Source organism: Calidris pugnax, unplaced genomic scaffold, assembly GCF_001431845.1.
Source record: "Calidris pugnax isolate Ruff unplaced genomic scaffold, ASM143184v1 scaffold39, whole genome shotgun sequence".
Classification (NCBI taxonomy): Eukaryota; Metazoa; Chordata; class Aves; order Charadriiformes; family Scolopacidae; genus Calidris; species Calidris pugnax.
In genome coordinates this window covers 8,228,656-8,245,554 of record NW_015090828.1, presented here as the reverse complement: position 1 = coordinate 8,245,554, position 16,899 = coordinate 8,228,656, and the positions used below count along the sequence as shown (strand labels likewise).

Genomic DNA, 16,899 nt, shown 5'->3' with positions numbered 1-16,899 from the left:
GCGCTGAGAGGAGCGGCCGCCGCCGCCGCCCGGGCCGCGGGGAAGGCGAGGAGCGCCGGCCGGCACCACACGCCGCCCATGCAGCCGCTCCGCCTGCCCGCTCCGGCCCGGTCCGCCCCTTCCGCCGCCGCTGCCCCGCCGGTCCCTTCCGCCGGGTTCCCCCCGAGCACCGGGAGCCGGAGACCGGGATGGCTGCACCCGCAAAAACGATACTTGCCATCCATAGCCATTCCTCCTGCATCATAACAATCACGCTCCGACTTTTAAAACCTTCCAACATGGGCTCTCAACTTGTAAAATAATAATTTTTTATTATTTTTTTTTTTCCTTTGGAAAATGTACAGTTGAGATCTATATATTGCACAGTGAGGCAGGCTACAGGCCAGAATGGGGCAGCTATATTCTGGGATAAAGATCTTACAGTCAAAATGGTGACGCGAGAAAGAAAGGAAATGACAAGTTTTATTTTTCTTGTAGGTTTTTGTTTGTTGTTGTTTTTTTTTTTAAAGTGAACAGGATCTTGTTTATGACCAAAGTAGTACTGAGGGAAAAAAAAATCTGAAGGACAGACTTTTTCCGAGAAGTACAAACACATAGGAACAGCCTATTTTAATGTAATATAAAATACTGCAGTCCCGGGTTTTTTTTCCACTTCTGGATTGTTGAAGTTAACGATCAAATGCTCTGTCAAAACTTCGTTTCTGGCCTCTGCCTCTGAATCTGTTTCTACCAGAGCTACCCCGCCGCCCATTCCTGGAGCTGGAGAAGCTTCGGCCATTTCCTCCACCACCTCCTCCTCCTCCTCGCTGTGACTCTACTAACTCAGGTAATTCAGTGGCCACGCACAAACGCCATTGTTTCGAGTCTTCCCATCTTGCCTATGGAAATAAAGTCAGACACATTAAGTTAAATTCTAGCAATGCGCATACATAGTATTTTGTAATTACTAAATTTGCTCAATTGACAAGGAAAAACTAGGAGCTAATGACACAAAAGCGGTCAATAGTGGTTTCAGAATTTTAAGCTCAAGAGGTACAACTGACTGAGAACACCTCAGATGCCATTGGACAGAACTGAAACCCACCTCAGAGCTTTACAGAGCAGCCTGGTCAGTAAACTCTTTATTAATACCACCACTATAATTATTTCTGATCACAAATCCACACCTTCCCCTCAGTTTCCCACTAATCCAGAACCAAATGTTGGTTTAGGGGTGAATGAACACCAGGGCATGAGGGTATAGAGATGCGCTAAGGGAGAAAAACCTGAAGGAAGGACTGGAAGCCTAGGGAATTTTGGCAGGGGAATATTAATTCTTCACTTTTCTGAGAAGAGAATTCTGGGTGAAAAGAAAGGGGGGGCAGGGAACAGAAAAAGGGATTTTATAGTGTAATGGAACTCATCACCTACAAAGATTAACCCAGCAGCAGTACCAAGGGGTGGATTGCTCACACCACTACTCTTCTTAGTGTAAATATTTCAAGCTACAGATTTTTAGAGACAGGGGAATACTTTAGGAGAGGCACACTGTAGGCTTGTTCTCTTCTTCAATTCCTTCAAACCCATCCCTTTTCTCACTAGGAAAGGCGGGATACAGGCTACATAACATTTTCTGCCTAACCCAGTCCAGCCAGATTCTTCTACAGTCTGCTGTAACCAGAAATTTCAATGAACATACCTCTATTTCCTTTTGGTCTGCTGCAGGAATATCAAAGCACACACCCTGAAAGGAGAGAATAATTTTAATGGATACAAGTCTAGCCTTTTAATTGACTGCAAGTAAAAAAGAAATATAGAGCCTATAAATCTATGTACTAGAACAAGGTGCTTTACATTTAAGTGTTTGTTAATATATATATAAGGTACTTTGAAATCTTTGAACACTGAGAGAGTTGCATCGGTATTTCTCAAAACACTTCCTTTTATTCCTCAGATACCCACACATTTTTCTTTCCTCTGCATAGTCAGTCCTTCCAATTCACATTTTCCTGCTCTTTAACAATAAGCTTATAACTCTCTCCATCCTAAACTGTGGATTACCGGCTTCTGCATTACTCATTTTGTAAATTCTTTCAAATCGGAAGTTTTAATCTATACTAAGAAACGTACACGCCCAGTAAACCTAATATTTAAGTTATCTGAAGTTAAACTAGTTGAAAGATTAAGTACAATGCATAATTCACACTTTAAAATGCTATTCTTTGTGCAAATGAGCAATCTGGATATTGAGGATTAAAAATCTAATGTAGGGAAAACCATCCATGGATAGCGTTCTACACATCAAATCCAGAACAATGCTGGAATAGAGACAGAGTCAAGGACAACAAAATAAATCTTACCAATTAATGCAATATCAAATATCACACGTGAAGGGACACATTAAGAAAAAATTTCCAAAATGGAAATAGTAAAAATAGTGTCCTCAAGTCAAATTTAAAACCAGAAGCGTCTGGCCAAGAAACCTTGTGGATGACGTGTGAAATTCATACAAGACATGCAAGTTAACTTCTACACAAAGACAGAATGTAGAAGAGAATGCACACAGCACCCAGTAAAAGCAATTGTTACAAATCTCTACATAACTGCATAAGAAGGGATAAGAGACTGGCATATGTTGACAGCATGCAAATTAAGATCACAGCATCTCTCTGTTCTGTTTTATTGATCTGGGTATGTTGAGAAACAAGGAATACATCCAGAAAAACACCAAGATGGGGCAAATGAGCAATAATGCCTAACAAAAGCAGGACACAAACATTCTGTTGTATGTATCACGTTTTCCTATTTGTGAAAATCCATCTGAAGTCTGAGACAAGAGTAGCCAGGGCAATCATTTTTGTTTAAAACAACTGTTTCTCAACAAGTTTCACTACAGCTCTTGCAACACTGTCAAGTAGGCAACCCAAAACGTAACTTTGGGATCTTTCCCTTTCAGGTACCAGAAGGAGGGACACACATCATCAAAACTGACTGCCTTAAGAAATCCTGTTCTATGCTCTGTCATTAAGGCACAGTAATCACAGTTTGTACCTTTCCCCTGTTCTGCTATATCCCTATAGCTGTGCCATATACTGCATTTTACTCCCTCCTCAGCACCTCAGTGGAGCAGAGCCCTGAGCCCCTGAGATACCTAAGCCTTAATAAAACAGATTGAGGCCCAACCTTCATGTCCTTAACAGAGCCTGGAACGGGGGCAAAAAAACACCCAAATACCTCCCCTGACAATTGCTGAGAAAAGGCTACAACCAGAAGAGCTCAGCAGCGAAAATATATATAAAAAAAAAAAGCTTACCATTTTTCCCTTGAGGAAACACATTCTGTTCACCTTCCTGTCGACATCATCGCCCAGCAGTTCTCGCAGTCTTCGCCAAGCATAGCTCATGTTGTTTATCTCTTCAGAGCAGCGAAGTATCATTGTCACAAATCCCTAGAGAGTGAGAAACGGGGGGCACCCCATTCAGACAGAGGAATAAGCTTCAGCACATCTATCGGACATGAGAAACCTGCTAATTCACCCTTTACAAACATAGTTTTCAAGTGGATACTGTTATGGGAAAGCAAGTATATTTATAGCCACTACATGCTTGCTTTTAACCAAATTAGCAGTTCCTATTGGCTTAAGTACAATTCCCATAAACAAAGCCATAAGGAGACAAATAATTCTCTATTTAAACAACACAGAGGTGTGTTGGGTTTGTTTTTTTTTTTTCACATTCAAGACAAATGTTAAGCCCTTACAGCATCCGAGTTCAGCAGGGAGCGCTGTTCAATGGAAGTAGCACCAGAAATATGGGCTAGAGCTGCAGCCAGAGCGTTCACTGGTCCCTTTTCTTGTATTAGCCACCGAGCAGACTCTTTGAAATACTCAATAGCAGTATGAGGAACAGAATCCAGGCACCTAAGTAATTAAAGTAAAAAAAATATGGGCTAGAGCTGCAGCCAGAGCGTTCACTGGTCCCTTTTCTTGTATTAGCCACCGAGCAGACTCTTTGAAATACTCAATAGCAGTATGAGGAACAGAATCCAGGCACCTAAGTAATTAAAGCAAAAAAAAAATAAAATAAAAAATTATACACTAGTATTTACTAGGCTCCGGAATAGAAGAAAAACAGCAGTTCAAGACTTTAATAGTGATCAGTTCAGAGACAGTAAGGAGCAGCCCTTCTGAAATAGGAGGCAAGGAAAATACAACAGGGCTCGAGTCACCAAACCCACCTGATGGCATCTTTGCTGGAAGCCTTTATTATATCTGTTGCAGTAGGAACACCAACACGCTTGAATGTAATGCCCTGAAATTTAAAAAGCAAAATGCAGGTGAAACTTGCAGACCAGAATTATTTCAGTTCTAAAGAAACAGTATTGGGTTCCAATGAAACAAGCAGTTAAATCTATCATTTTGCTTCCTTTTGACTCCCATCTTTTGCTATTGAAAATTACAAGATTAAGCTTACAGGGAAATGGGTACACTTAAAAGCCTTTTACGTACCAGGTCAGTTTACAAGATCCACTGACCTTAAACCAAAATAAAGAAAGATGATTTTGGCAGATTCCAGGAGAAAAGAAAACTCTTACAAATTCCAAGTTATTAATTGTAGTCTGATTTACTTGGATTTAAGTACCAGTTGCACAGCCTTTCTACATGTGAGTTTTATGAGCAAAGACTAAACCATCTCATCCCAACTGAATACTTAATTGGGAAGAAAACTATCATATGGAACAGCGCACAAAGCTCAAAACCAGAGGTAACAGTTCTCAGTAAAGCTACACATATGCAAATCACTAATCAGATAATAAGCCAGGGCAAACACTAAACTGAAATCCTATTAGCTTACTCTCATTCCCACAGGTGCAATTTTTCTGGCATTTACTGCTGAAAAAGTATGGGCACGACAATCTGCAGTCTGCTCCTGAGTAACTGATGGCGTACCCAAAATCTGCAAGGTAACTGAACCTCACCTGGATGCTTTATAAGCTGTATTCTGTAACTGAACTATTTCATAAAACATGAAGATTTTACATGCTACCCCTAGCACATTACATATGAGTACTCATGATTAGAAGAAAAATATACTTTACCGCTTTTTGTTCCACATATCTTAACTGATGTTCTTCCTTTCGCTGATAAAAACAGATACAGATCCCAGTCCGTCCAGCTCGACCTGTGCGTCCAGAACGATGGATATAGGACTCCACATCCTTCAAAATAAACAGCCTTATGGACTTATCTAATTTATTATAATTTAATCAATTCATTACATTCACACAATTTAGTAGAAGCTAAGTTAAACCCGAATATACAATAACTGCACAAGAGAAGTACATTAAAAAGCATTGTTTTGCTAGAGTCGAACAAATAAGCTCTCCTACAGCCCTCTAAAAATCATGGTTTGAAAGCCAAAATCATGACCATTGGTCAACTAAGTCTTCTTTTGGCATCACCACAGCGAATGTGAGGAAACATTTTTAGCATGTATAGCTCTGTAACAATCCCACTCACCCTCCTGCATATCAACTCAAGCATGATTACTGCGATATTAATAGTGAATTCACTGAAAAAATAGCTAGATTCTTTTAAACCCTCTTAATTTCAGCCAATGTTCTCACTGTTGGGGTGCCCTCTTCATATATGCCCCTACATAGCGAATCATTCTTGCAAGACAAACAGCCTTTCTTCTCTTCCCACTGCTTCCAGACTTGCAATCACCATGCGTGGCCTTGAAGGGAGAGGCTTTATACAGGCTGAACACAATCACCTGACAGCATTTACTGTTCGAAAACAAACCTATAAATTATTACAAGAAACCAAACATAACCATCTCCTACCTTTGGTGGTGAACTTTGTACAACCAGGTCAACTTCAGGGATATCTAAACCTCGGGCAGCTACGTTGGTTGCAACCAGAACTTTAAATGTACCATTTCTAAAACCTTTCAGTGTGATCTCCCTTTGCTTCTGAGGAATGTCACCATGCAATGACTGGCAATCCTGAAAAATTAAGTATTATTATAGAACCATACCAAAATTCGAGACAGTGTTCCATTTTATGGTCAGGTTTGGCTACAATATCTTGGTGTTTGATAGATACCATATGTCAAGATACAGAGGAACTGAACTACCAAAGTTTATATTATAGGTGTTTTACAATACTTACTTGGTTCTTCTCATTCATATACCTCAAAGACCTTTAACAAAGGTAGGTGTCTTATCTCCACCTCTAATTACTGAGACCTGTGAGAATTATGCCCTAACTTGCCATCCACACCGCCTATGCAAGGCTTAACTGTTCCAAAATAGCCATTGACAACTTTCACAGGCCTTCTTAGTATTCATTTAGACATCTTTTCCAAAATGGTATTGCTTCTTAATCCCCCTTAATATATTAATTTCCTCCAATATAAATTAAAGAATTAAATTGAAAGTAGTCCTAAGAAAAAAAATATAACTACAGCTTCAGAGATAATTTTAAACCAAACATTCTGAAAGTCCTTCTGTACCACAACAATAACAAATATGAAGACTAAACATACAAAAATTGTTTTTTCCTCCACATTTCACAGCTTGCCTGCAGATGGCTACCACATTTTCCATGTATAAACAGAGAATGATTTGAAAAAAATACTAACACAATGCCAGGGTCAGCAAAGAATTCAAAAATCTTTTTTCAGACAGTTTTGGATTAATGTCAGCTGGTAAATGGAATAGGCATACATCCTGTTAGCGAGTATTAATATGCTAAAACAGAAACATCTCAGTAATTTCCTTATCTTACCTGCCAAGATCAGTGTTCTGCATTGTCTATGCAAGATTTGATATCACTAACACCACCAGTAACGCAGGATAAGGCTCCACGCTCAGGTTTAGCTGTTAGTGAGGTCATCTAGGAGTGTGGGAGAAACACTCCTGAACACAGTTGTGGCAGATGAAAAAGCTTCTCCTTTCCCTAGGAACATAATGCTATACTGCTTTCTAGAAATAACCCATCTCCTCAATGAAAATACATTCAAAAAAAAGCAGTTGCTGTGATACCACCACCAAAAGAGCATGCAGTGCCAGTGTCCCTACACAGCCTAAACATTGCACCACTACATCAATTAGTTATTTCCCACCAGTGCTAGCGTGTGCCGTACCACAAATCTCAGGAACACAACGAAGTTCATTGACAAGAGATGGTAGATTGATTCTGTGTACCCATCTTTAAACTCTTCCTAACAGCTAAGAAACATCCTAATGAAAATACAAACATATTGCTGTTCTAAACCCTAATCGCCCTCCCCAATAACAACAATTAATGTCAGCATCACAGCTCAGTAACTGCTGTTCCAGTACCATGACCTGTTACCCTAGCAGTTGTCTTAAGTCTACCACCATTTTCTAATCCAAGACAGTCCTCTCTACAGAAAAAAATAATTCACAACTGCTTCATTTAATGTCAATAAGAACTCTTAAGAAAAAAATCCTTTATAGCCCAGTATCTGTTAGTGCAGACTAGTCCTGAAGACCATAATGCTGTAAACTTTCAACCAGTTTGCAGTTTTTTAAAAAGGTACTTTTGGGCAGTTTTGAAACTATCTGTATCCCTCACCATAAGAAGATATATTCTGAGCTACTGAATTCCCCATGAATACTCTCCAGTTCTTGAGTTAGAAGTGAGTGTTTGGAAGGATCCAACTGCATTTCTCAAGTATGTCAGTCAATCGGAGCCAGTTCATTTGCCTCCTTTTTGGTCTCACAAAAGACGATTGTCCTCCCGTGGCTGCCACTGTAGACCTGAATGACATCTCCAATAACCGCAGCTCTCTGAGACCAGTGGCACTCTATTGCCAAATGCTATGGAAAAGAATTCCAGAGTTTAGCTTACATAAAAACACAAGATTCTTTTTTTTTTTTAAATACATTTGAAACTGTAAAATCCAGAAATGCTAAAGAGTTATATAAAAAAAAAAACTTCTCATTTAAATAGTTACCTAAGCAAAGATTAGAGAAACACACTGCTTAAATCTCTTGCAACATCATCCTTCAGCATATAATCCTTTAAGACAGGGGGAAAACAGAAAAATGATGGTTTAACAAATCACTTTCTTAAAGCAAGGGAAAAAATAACAGAGATGTTACACCACTCTCTAGAGGACAGTCAGGGGTGGGATGTTTTATTATCTTTCTTTCAACTAAAGCTTTATGTCAGGTAAAGTGAAACAAACAGATACAATGTGTTAAATGCTTTCTTTCAAGCGGAAAATTAACATTCTTTCAATGCCACTGATACAATTATCATGCATCCAACTGATCCGCCAAAGTAACCGCTAAGCAGTACGAGATGGACAGGAGGTATCTGAACCTTATTTAACTTTAGCTCTTGAACAGATCAGCTTCAAGTTTTCTTCTACATGCACATATGCTATTTTAGTACAAGACTGAAAGATTTGGATAATGAAAGTTTTTCACTTGTGCTCGGTGATGCTGAGGTGTAAGAAAGAGCTATCAACTGTCCCTCAGCTTCCCCGTGACTCAGGGAAACATATGTTCAGTCTGCAAAGCTGGTGTTCAGCAGGGTAGATACAATGTGTTAAATGCTTTCTTTCAAGCGGAAAATTAACATTCTTTCAATGCCACTGATACAATTATCATGCATCCAACTGATCCGCCAAAGTAACCGCTAAGCAGTACTTAAGCAGAAACACTATTTTATCAAGTACCGATAATTAATTCAGGCTTCTAGCATGTATGTATTGTATTCCTCGCTATGGTATTTACTGCATAGCAAGTAAAGGCTTAGTGAGGTGAGATGCCACTGGAAGCGAGCTAGGAGTTTTAACTAATTTAGTTTAATGTGTGATTACAGTGATGCTTTCAAATCTGGCACCAGTGGCTTGGCCAAAGGAACCTTAAAACCCTTGCTACTTCTTTCAGTGGTGAAACACATTGTTTTAAGACTTGTGGCTCCCTCAAAGAAAACTTTCCCTTTTCTAACTTGGATAAATTCAGATAGAGCTGTCTCTGAAAACCAATAAAATTAACAGATAACTGCATCCTCACTCTACCTGAGATGGCTATAAGGAGACAGATCCTAAACCTAGAAACAGTCTGAGTAGCTGTAATGTTCCTTATGCTTAAAAAATAATTCTCAAAACAACTTTCAATATGACTGAGATGGGTGACAAGATGAAATAAACTGACTAAAAAAAAGAAAATCCACTATTAATAGGGATACGATAAGATTTGGCTTATCTAGTTTTGGAGGGCAGCATAAGGATTTGGTGAAAAACATACATGGAATTCCCTAGCAGAATGTGTGCCTTTTAGCTTCCAACTTGGATAAATTCAGATAGAGCTGTCTCTGAAAACCAATAAAATTAACAGATAACTGCATCCTCACTCTACCTGAGATGGCTATAAGGAGACAGATCCTAAACCTAGAAACAGTCTGAGTAGCTGTAATGTTCCTTATGCTTAAAAAATAATTCTCAAAACAACTTTCAATATGACCCCGATAATGTACCTTAGGATGGGATGACCGTTTGTATCATAAAGGAAAATGGAAGAGGCCTGAAAACGATCCACATTAGACAGATTACTCACTTCTACTGTTGTAGCAGCCTTTTGAGTTCTTTTCCCAATAAGGTCAATCTGTTCATATTTAGACTTCATGTATTTCTTAGCCACATCATACACCCAATGTGGGCAAGTTGCAGAAAACAGTAGTGTCTGGGGATTATCTTCAGAATCTTAAAGCACAGAACAATGTTTCACAAACTTCATATGTTTCATCTTACAGATATAAGCAGGCTGATTATACAAGTTATTAAAAATATGAGGTCAAATATCAGTATATAAAGAAGGCAATTCTCTTTTTAAATTTATGCATTACCAACATCTGGAGGAAAAAATACTGCAGAAAGTCTAAATATTTATATCTAAAGATTAGTAAAAAAAGTTACTATGATCAAAAATCCAGTCTATTCTTAAGTGGTGAAAAGCAAAAAGCTTTTAATTCCTTTTCATTGGAAGAAATCTATGTACAACTTATAGACAGGTGTCAAAGAAAGTTATTTACAGATCCCTAGGTACTGGATTTTAAGCTTTGCTAAGGTTCTATGAATGATTCCTACTTCCATGACTCTTCCTCATGTACTGCATTCACAGTACATTTCCTACAACGTTCAGTCATTTCTAAACAAAGCCACCTTGCAACTTTCAGAAAAATATACCTGAATTTTAGCAGACTAAATGATTACTAATATTTCCTACTATTTGTTTAAAAATTGAGATTACCCTTTTTGTATGCAACTCTTAAAATGTCTTCCACTTGCTCAGCAAATCCCATGTCCAGCATCTGATCAACTTCATCAAGTACAACATGTTTCACCTTGGTGAGGTCCAGTTTGCCATTCTGAAGATGGTCTTTGATTCGACCAGGTGTCCCAACCAAAATGTCAATGCCACTTCTCATGAGATCAACTGATAAACAGGAAAGAGCAGAAGAGGAGTTAGCAGTGAAATAGGGAGCACTCTCTACACTAGACACACATGGTAGCTAAGCAATAATGAAACAGTTTCTTAAACCATTAGGAAGTACTTTCCTTACAAATGTAAGCAAGAACAAATGATGAACAGGAGGAGGAAACTTGGAGGGAAAACAAAACAAAACAAAACAAAATTGTTAATGCAGAAAAAGTTCTACTGCTTTTCCTAAAGGAAACAAGATTTCTTATCTCCCTTCTCTCTCCCCATGATTTAAATAAAGTGGCAAACAAAGAGCTTCTTTTAACATACTTTAGAAATAGTATTCTCAATAGTTCTTCTCAAATTGTCTACCTTAATTGGAAACTTAAAATAACTTTTTTCTTTATTTAACTATCCAAATTACTGAAATCATCTCCTTCCTAACTTCTGAGTGAAAAAAAAAAAGAATCCCTATTATCTGTAGCTATATTACAATAAAAGAGCTTACTCTCATTCCTGCTCTCATTTGCCTTGCTTACAACCCTCATGAAGGTAAATTACGCTGTAACAATAGAGAAATTCTCCACTTTACAAATTCTCTAGATATCCCTTATTACACAAAAAAGCTCACATCTACTCAGAGCTCAAAGACTAAACATTTTTTAAAGAAAATATAAATGTTTACGACAACCTAAACCCAAATGCTCTGTATACAGACAGTATCCTATCTCTCATTCTAATTTAAAGTACACAAGTAGACAAGGAATACCAAAAACATAATCAAGAGCTACAGTTATCCCTCACCATAAGATGATATATTCTGAGCTACATGAATACTCTCCAGTTCTTGAGTTAGAAGTGAGTGTTTGGAAGGATTTCTCAAGTATGTCAGTCAATCAACATTTCAATTATTAGTGATAAGTGTGACTTACTTTGTCCATTATACGGAGTTCCTCCATAAAAACAAGCTACTGTTAGCTTTCTTGTGATGTCCTTGAAATCTTTGGCAACCTGGTTTGCCAGCTCTCTCGTTGGGCAAAGAACTAGCACCTAGACAAAAGTAAAACAAACATGTTCTCTCAGTCTAGCTTCTGCCAAGAAACCAATAGACTTCTAATCATTAGCTTAGGTTTGACCATTTACATGACTTAAAAAAAAAAACTTCTCGTTTAAATAGTTATCTAAGCAAAGATTAGAGAAACACACTGCTTAAGTCTCTTGCAACATCATTAATCTTCAGCATATACTCTCTTAGGACAGGCTAACTTCTTTTTAAATGAGATGGACAGGAGGTATTTGAATCTTATGTAACTTTAGCTCTTGAACAGATCAGCTTCAAGTTTTCTTCCACATGCACATACATTGTATTAATACAAATCCTAAGGATTTGGGTAATGAAAGTTTTTCACATGTGCTCAGGGATGCTGAGGTGTAAGAAAGAACTATCAACTGTCCCTCAGCTTCCCCGTGACTCAGGGAAACATATGTTCAGTCTGCAAAGCTGGTGTTCAGCAGGGTTCTGCAGCCTGTGCTGACATCCTCACAGAGCAACAAAGGAACCATCCTCTCTTCCAATATACAGGCTTCACCGCAGGCGACAGACAAGCTACAAGCTAGGAGTTTTAACTAATTTAGTTTAACGCGTGATTACAGTGATGCTTTCAAACCTGGCATCAGTGGCTTGGCCAAAGGAAACTTAAAATCCTTGCTACTTCTTTCAATGGTGAAACACATAAAGACTTGTAGCTCCCTCAAAGAAAACTTTCCCTTTTCCACAAGACTGTGCCAAATCTAGAGCCAGCGTTCTGTCGGACAGCCCACGTGATGGGCACGTGCAAATAAAACAGCTAACACTAGTTTTGGAAGGAGTTTCAGGTAATCTATGAGATGGGTGACAAGATGAAATAAACTGACCAAAAAAAAGAAAATCCATTATTAGTAGGGATACAGTAAGATTTAGCTTATCTAGTTTTGAAGAATTTTGGTGAAAAACATACCTGGAATTCCCTAGCAGAACACAGACAGCTCATAATGAATCTGCATTCTCTGGAGCAGAAGCTTCACTGTTTAGTGGCAGGCTGAGTGAAAACTAAGCCTATTTTTAAAGCCTCACACTATTTACATGTTTAAACACACACAGTTAAATAGATAGCTTTTATCAATGAGAAAAAGTCACAAATCTCTTGCTAATTTGGGAGAAAAACAAGTATCCAGTAATCACTGGACCTCAACAGGTAAGGTGACTGAAAAAAATTAAATAGGAACATGTTGAACACCTGTAGTTTTGGTCTCCCTACAGGCAGAAAAAGGAATTAACAAGTGGGTAGAGCTATTTTTGCCCTTAGTCAGAGGGTATGAGGTAGCACAGGAAGCAGGCAAAGCCCAACAAACACAACTTTCAAAGAATTGTTAAGGCAGGTTAGCTTATCCCTGCACAAACTTGAAGAACTTCTCAAGTTAAAACTCTGAATCACTCGGACATAACACAAAGCAAAATCAGTTACCTTTGGTGAACGGCCTCTTCTTCTTTCTTGTGAGTCTCCCTGAAGCTTTTCAATTAAGGGAATAGCAAAAGAGAATGTTTTCCCTGTTCCAGTTCGTGCTTGAGCAATTACATCTTTGCCAGAAAATACTGGGTCGAAAGTCTTCACTTGCACGGGAAACAGGTACGTCACTCCTCGAGCTGTGACAATTGCAACAGATTTCCTTAATACGATCATTTTACAAGTATTCTTGCATACTCTTCAGAGGAAGTTATCCCAAGCAGAACTTCCATCAAGTCTAAAGTCAGCCAGGACTATATCATCACCTCCACTGATTTATTTAACCACAGAGGTCACCTGTAAAGTGCCCTGGGACTGTCCATTTTATCCTTCTGCTTCATACCACCAGACACAGTGCTAGCTGGGGCAGACAAAGTTAATGAAAGCCTTTATTTATGTAATACTCCCCAACTAGCTATGAAAATCTTTCTTTCAAATCAAACCTATGTCAAAAGCACTTTTACTCCTCTCTTAGTTTCACACTAAGTCATGCACAAACTAATATCAAAGATACTAAATAGAACCGGTTTTCCTTTACTCACACTGAAATAACTGTGACTTGAAAAGCTCTCGCAGAGAATTAATTTATTTTTCTGAGCTTATGTAATTTGAAATTCTGCTGTAAAGGCTGAACTGGGCAATAACGCAACCAGAAAAGTCTATATTCAAAGATGCATTAGGAGTAGGCAATCAATATGCCTGCTGTATAGCATCAGTGCTTGCATACACATGAGCAGAGCACATCCTAAAGCTCATTGATTGCATACGTTGAGCATAAAAACACATGACAGAGCTCATTTACTTCCTGTGCTCACATCGTGCCAAGAAATTTACCTTGAAGTAGCTGAACAGTCCCTTTGGAAATAGGAAAATTGGAGAAAGCACCCTCCTTCTGTTCTTCAGTCATCTCCTGTTAGGCAAACAATAAATTAGATAACATTCCATGTGGACATCATACCACCATCAGAAAATTCAAGATAATGGCATAGGCACTGGTGTCATACCCAAGGGACAAATTTTTAGTGTCAGTATCTCAGCTGCAGCTACAGAGTCTTATTTGTTTTACTCACTATCATATTTCAAAATTAGACAAAATTGATCTGTAATTTAAATTAACTGTTTCATTTCATATCTAATGGCATAACCCTGTAAGTGCAAAACACCCAAATTAAAACTCTGAAAACTTAAATTAATTTAAACATTCTATTTTAAATATTTACCAATGGCCTAGGAGATTATGTTTTGATATGCAAGAATCAGGCTTAATGTCTACCCTACATCCTACTTTGCAATTAATACAGCACAGTGATTTACAGATACAGAAATCCATCCCCCAAAAAATAACATTAGGAGGCAGCGCATCAAAACACCTACTTAGTAACAGATCACTTCCATATATGTTTTAACAGCACAGTGATTAAAATGCTAAGTGTGAGGAAAGAATGTTAACCCTGGAAACCCTGGATGCTTTGTGAAGCATCAACTGGAACAAGAGACAAAGCCAAGCAAAAGCAGGTTTAAAGACACTGCAAAACAAATTCCTAGGTACAACAAGATAGGTTTCCCTTCAACATAAAAAAAATGCAGTTCATATTAAAGTAGCTTAAAGGAAACCAAATCAAGTAGAAATAGTCAGAAAAAATAAATATATTCTTACAGAAATGCTTAAGAAACATTACAAAACCGTTACAATGTGATATTTTATTATATTAAGGATCATCTTCTCACATTAACAACTACCACTTAATCAGATGATATGTAAAAATATACTAATACATAACTTGTAACACTACCTAAAACCAAATAATTCTTATTTCATGACAGAAGTACGCATAAGAACAACAAAAAAAAAAAGTCAATTAAACTATATTTGTGGCAATTGCAATCATATCTAATGATGCTGAATCATATTAAAGCACCATCCCACTGCAGCTTGTCCACCTGCCAACAGCTACCACAGCACCAGGCTGTTGGAGTGAGGAAACCACGATGCCCTGAGCATCTACAACTTCAGGGTTTTCATAATTTTTTTTTTTTTTTTTTTGTAAATAATGGACAGAAGGGACAGCTCAAGTAGCTGTAAATCCTGATTAGGAAAAAAAAAAAAAAAAGAATAAGGAAAGATAACCGGTTCTAAATGGCACTTTGTTGCCACAGAGGAGTTGAAAGCTAAACCAACCATTAGTTTTACCTGCTCTTGGTCGCTGTCACCGTCACCGCTTGACGTGTCACTGGAATTACTGTGCCCTTTCTTGTGGGCGGATTTAGCGTTGAGGGAAGACAGCCTCGCGTTCTCTGGGCTCTCCTCTCTGCTGTGACCGTTCTGCTTTGCCCCCCCGCTCCTCGCTTTCTTGAGTTTGGGGGGCTCGGCCTCCTCCTCCTCCTCCTCCGACTGGTCGCTCTCCTCGGCCGGAGCCTTCCTCCGCCGAGACTTCTCATGGCGTTTAGACTTCTTCTCTTTTTTCTCCTTCTGGGAAGGCACAGAGCAACACGGCGAGAAATAAAAACAGGCGCATAGATACGATATAACCGAGGAGAAAGAGATAAGAGCCCGCAGGACAGTTAAAATTAAGTTTATTTTGTAGTTACGGAGTAGGGGGGGTGGTGCGAAGGAACCGATCCCTCCCCGCCGCGCCCGGTGGCGTTTTCCCCACCACGACAGACACCCGGCCCGTCGTTCTGGGGACTCCCTCCCCCTCACCGGAGCGCTCCCCTGACAGGGATGACCACACGCCTGCTCCGGTGGGCCCACCCTCCCCGGAGGGCCCGCCTCCCCCCGGCGCCACAGGCCCTGCCGCCCGCCGGCCTCCCGGGAGGCCCCGCCGCCGCGCACGTGGTCGGCCGGCCCAGTGCTCCCCACGGCCACGCCGAGCAAATCCACCCCGGCCCCCGCCATTAGTGAGGGGGTAGGGGTGGCGACCCGCCCGACACGAGCCCCGGCGTGCAGGCGAGGCGGCGCGGTGGCGGGAAGGCCGTACCGGGCCGCGGAAGGCCCGCGGAACACCTCCCTCGCCCCCTTCAGTACCTTGCGCCGCCGCCGGCTGCTCTCCAGAGCTGACTCGGTCTCCATAGGGCACTCGGGATCCGACTCGGCCCCGCTGCTGCTGCTACACCGAGTGGCTTCGGGCATCTCCGCTCGCCGGCCCGGTCGCCACGCTGCTGCCGCCGCTGCCGTGTGACAGAAACAGAAGACCGCCCACTGCCCGGCAACGCGGGCGGGGCCGCCCGGCAGCCAATAGCATGACGCCGCCCCCGGACTACAAAGCCCAGGGTGCCCCGGGGGATCCCGGCCGGACTACAAGGCCCAGCAAACCCCGCGCCGCTTCCCTCAAGAGTCCGCCATGATGGGCGCGGGCAGCGGGCGGGGCTGAGGGCTTGGGGCCGTCGGCGCCATTTTCACTCCGGTTTACGCTGTGCCGCGGTGCATTGCGTGTGTGAGCCCCGGGAGGGGTGTTTAAGGAGGCGGAAAGGCTGCTGGCAGGAGGAAGGAGTGTGAGGCGCTGAGAGGAGATGGCTTCTGGAGAAGCCTGAGGGGAAAACGCCGGTACCGGCGTGACTGAAACCGGCCGAAGGGCTGAGGGGAAGAAGGCGCCTCAGGGCTCTAACGCAGTTTCTACCACTTCTTCACAGCCACAGACATCCTCCCTGAAAGAAATCTCCATTAGCTTTAAAAACTGATAAATACAACTTTAACCTTCTGTCTCCATAACTACTGGAGAGAAGTGTTCAATAGCAAAAGAGCCCAATGTAGCCAGTACCAGTATAACCAAGTGCCTCTATATGGTTTAGAAGGACCACATGCCTTGAGTGGTGATTGGCATCATGAAACACACACAGTCTGCTTTTAGCTACAGGAAGAAATCAGGATTAAGAAGTCAAAATTAGTCTTATAAAGTAAAAGCTATAAGCAATCCTA

At 40.5% G+C, this 16,899-nt stretch overlaps 1 protein-coding gene across 1 annotated transcript; it reads right to left on the bottom strand.

Annotated features, from left to right (window-relative positions):
- Positions 1–441: 441 nt before the first annotated feature.
- Positions 442–16,168, bottom strand: LOC106887162 (nucleolar RNA helicase 2-like). The gene is made up of 15 exons (XM_014940586.1): positions 16,009–16,168; positions 15,175–15,453; positions 13,818–13,893; positions 12,945–13,123; positions 11,373–11,490; positions 10,270–10,455; positions 9,577–9,722; positions 7,696–7,827; positions 5,824–5,997; positions 5,077–5,196; positions 4,216–4,289; positions 3,739–3,898; positions 3,293–3,427; positions 1,679–1,723; positions 442–878 (listed from the first exon to the last, which is right to left on the bottom strand). Exons 1-15 carry the CDS (start codon positions 16,111–16,113, stop codon positions 669–671), a joined length of 2,139 nt encoding a protein of 712 aa, XP_014796072.1. The 5' UTR covers positions 16,114–16,168; the 3' UTR covers positions 442–668.
- Positions 16,169–16,899: the final 731 nt, after the last annotated feature.

What these genes read in the sequence shown, in the direction of transcription:
- LOC106887162 (XM_014940586.1), bottom strand. Translation starts at nt 16,113, where the DNA reads ATGCCCGAAGCCACTCGGTGTAGCAGCAGCAGCGGGGCCGAGTCGGAT. An exon ending in GAAGAGGCCGTTCACCAAAG is followed by an intron (nt 11,491 to 12,944) that starts GTAACTGATTTT and finishes ACTTTTGTCTAG; the next exon opens with GTGCTAGTTCTTTGCCCAAC. An exon ending in CCCTGCTGAACTCGGATGCT is followed by an intron (nt 3,428 to 3,738) that starts GTAAGGGCTTAA and finishes CTCACTCTCTAG; the next exon opens with GGATTTGTGACAATGATACT.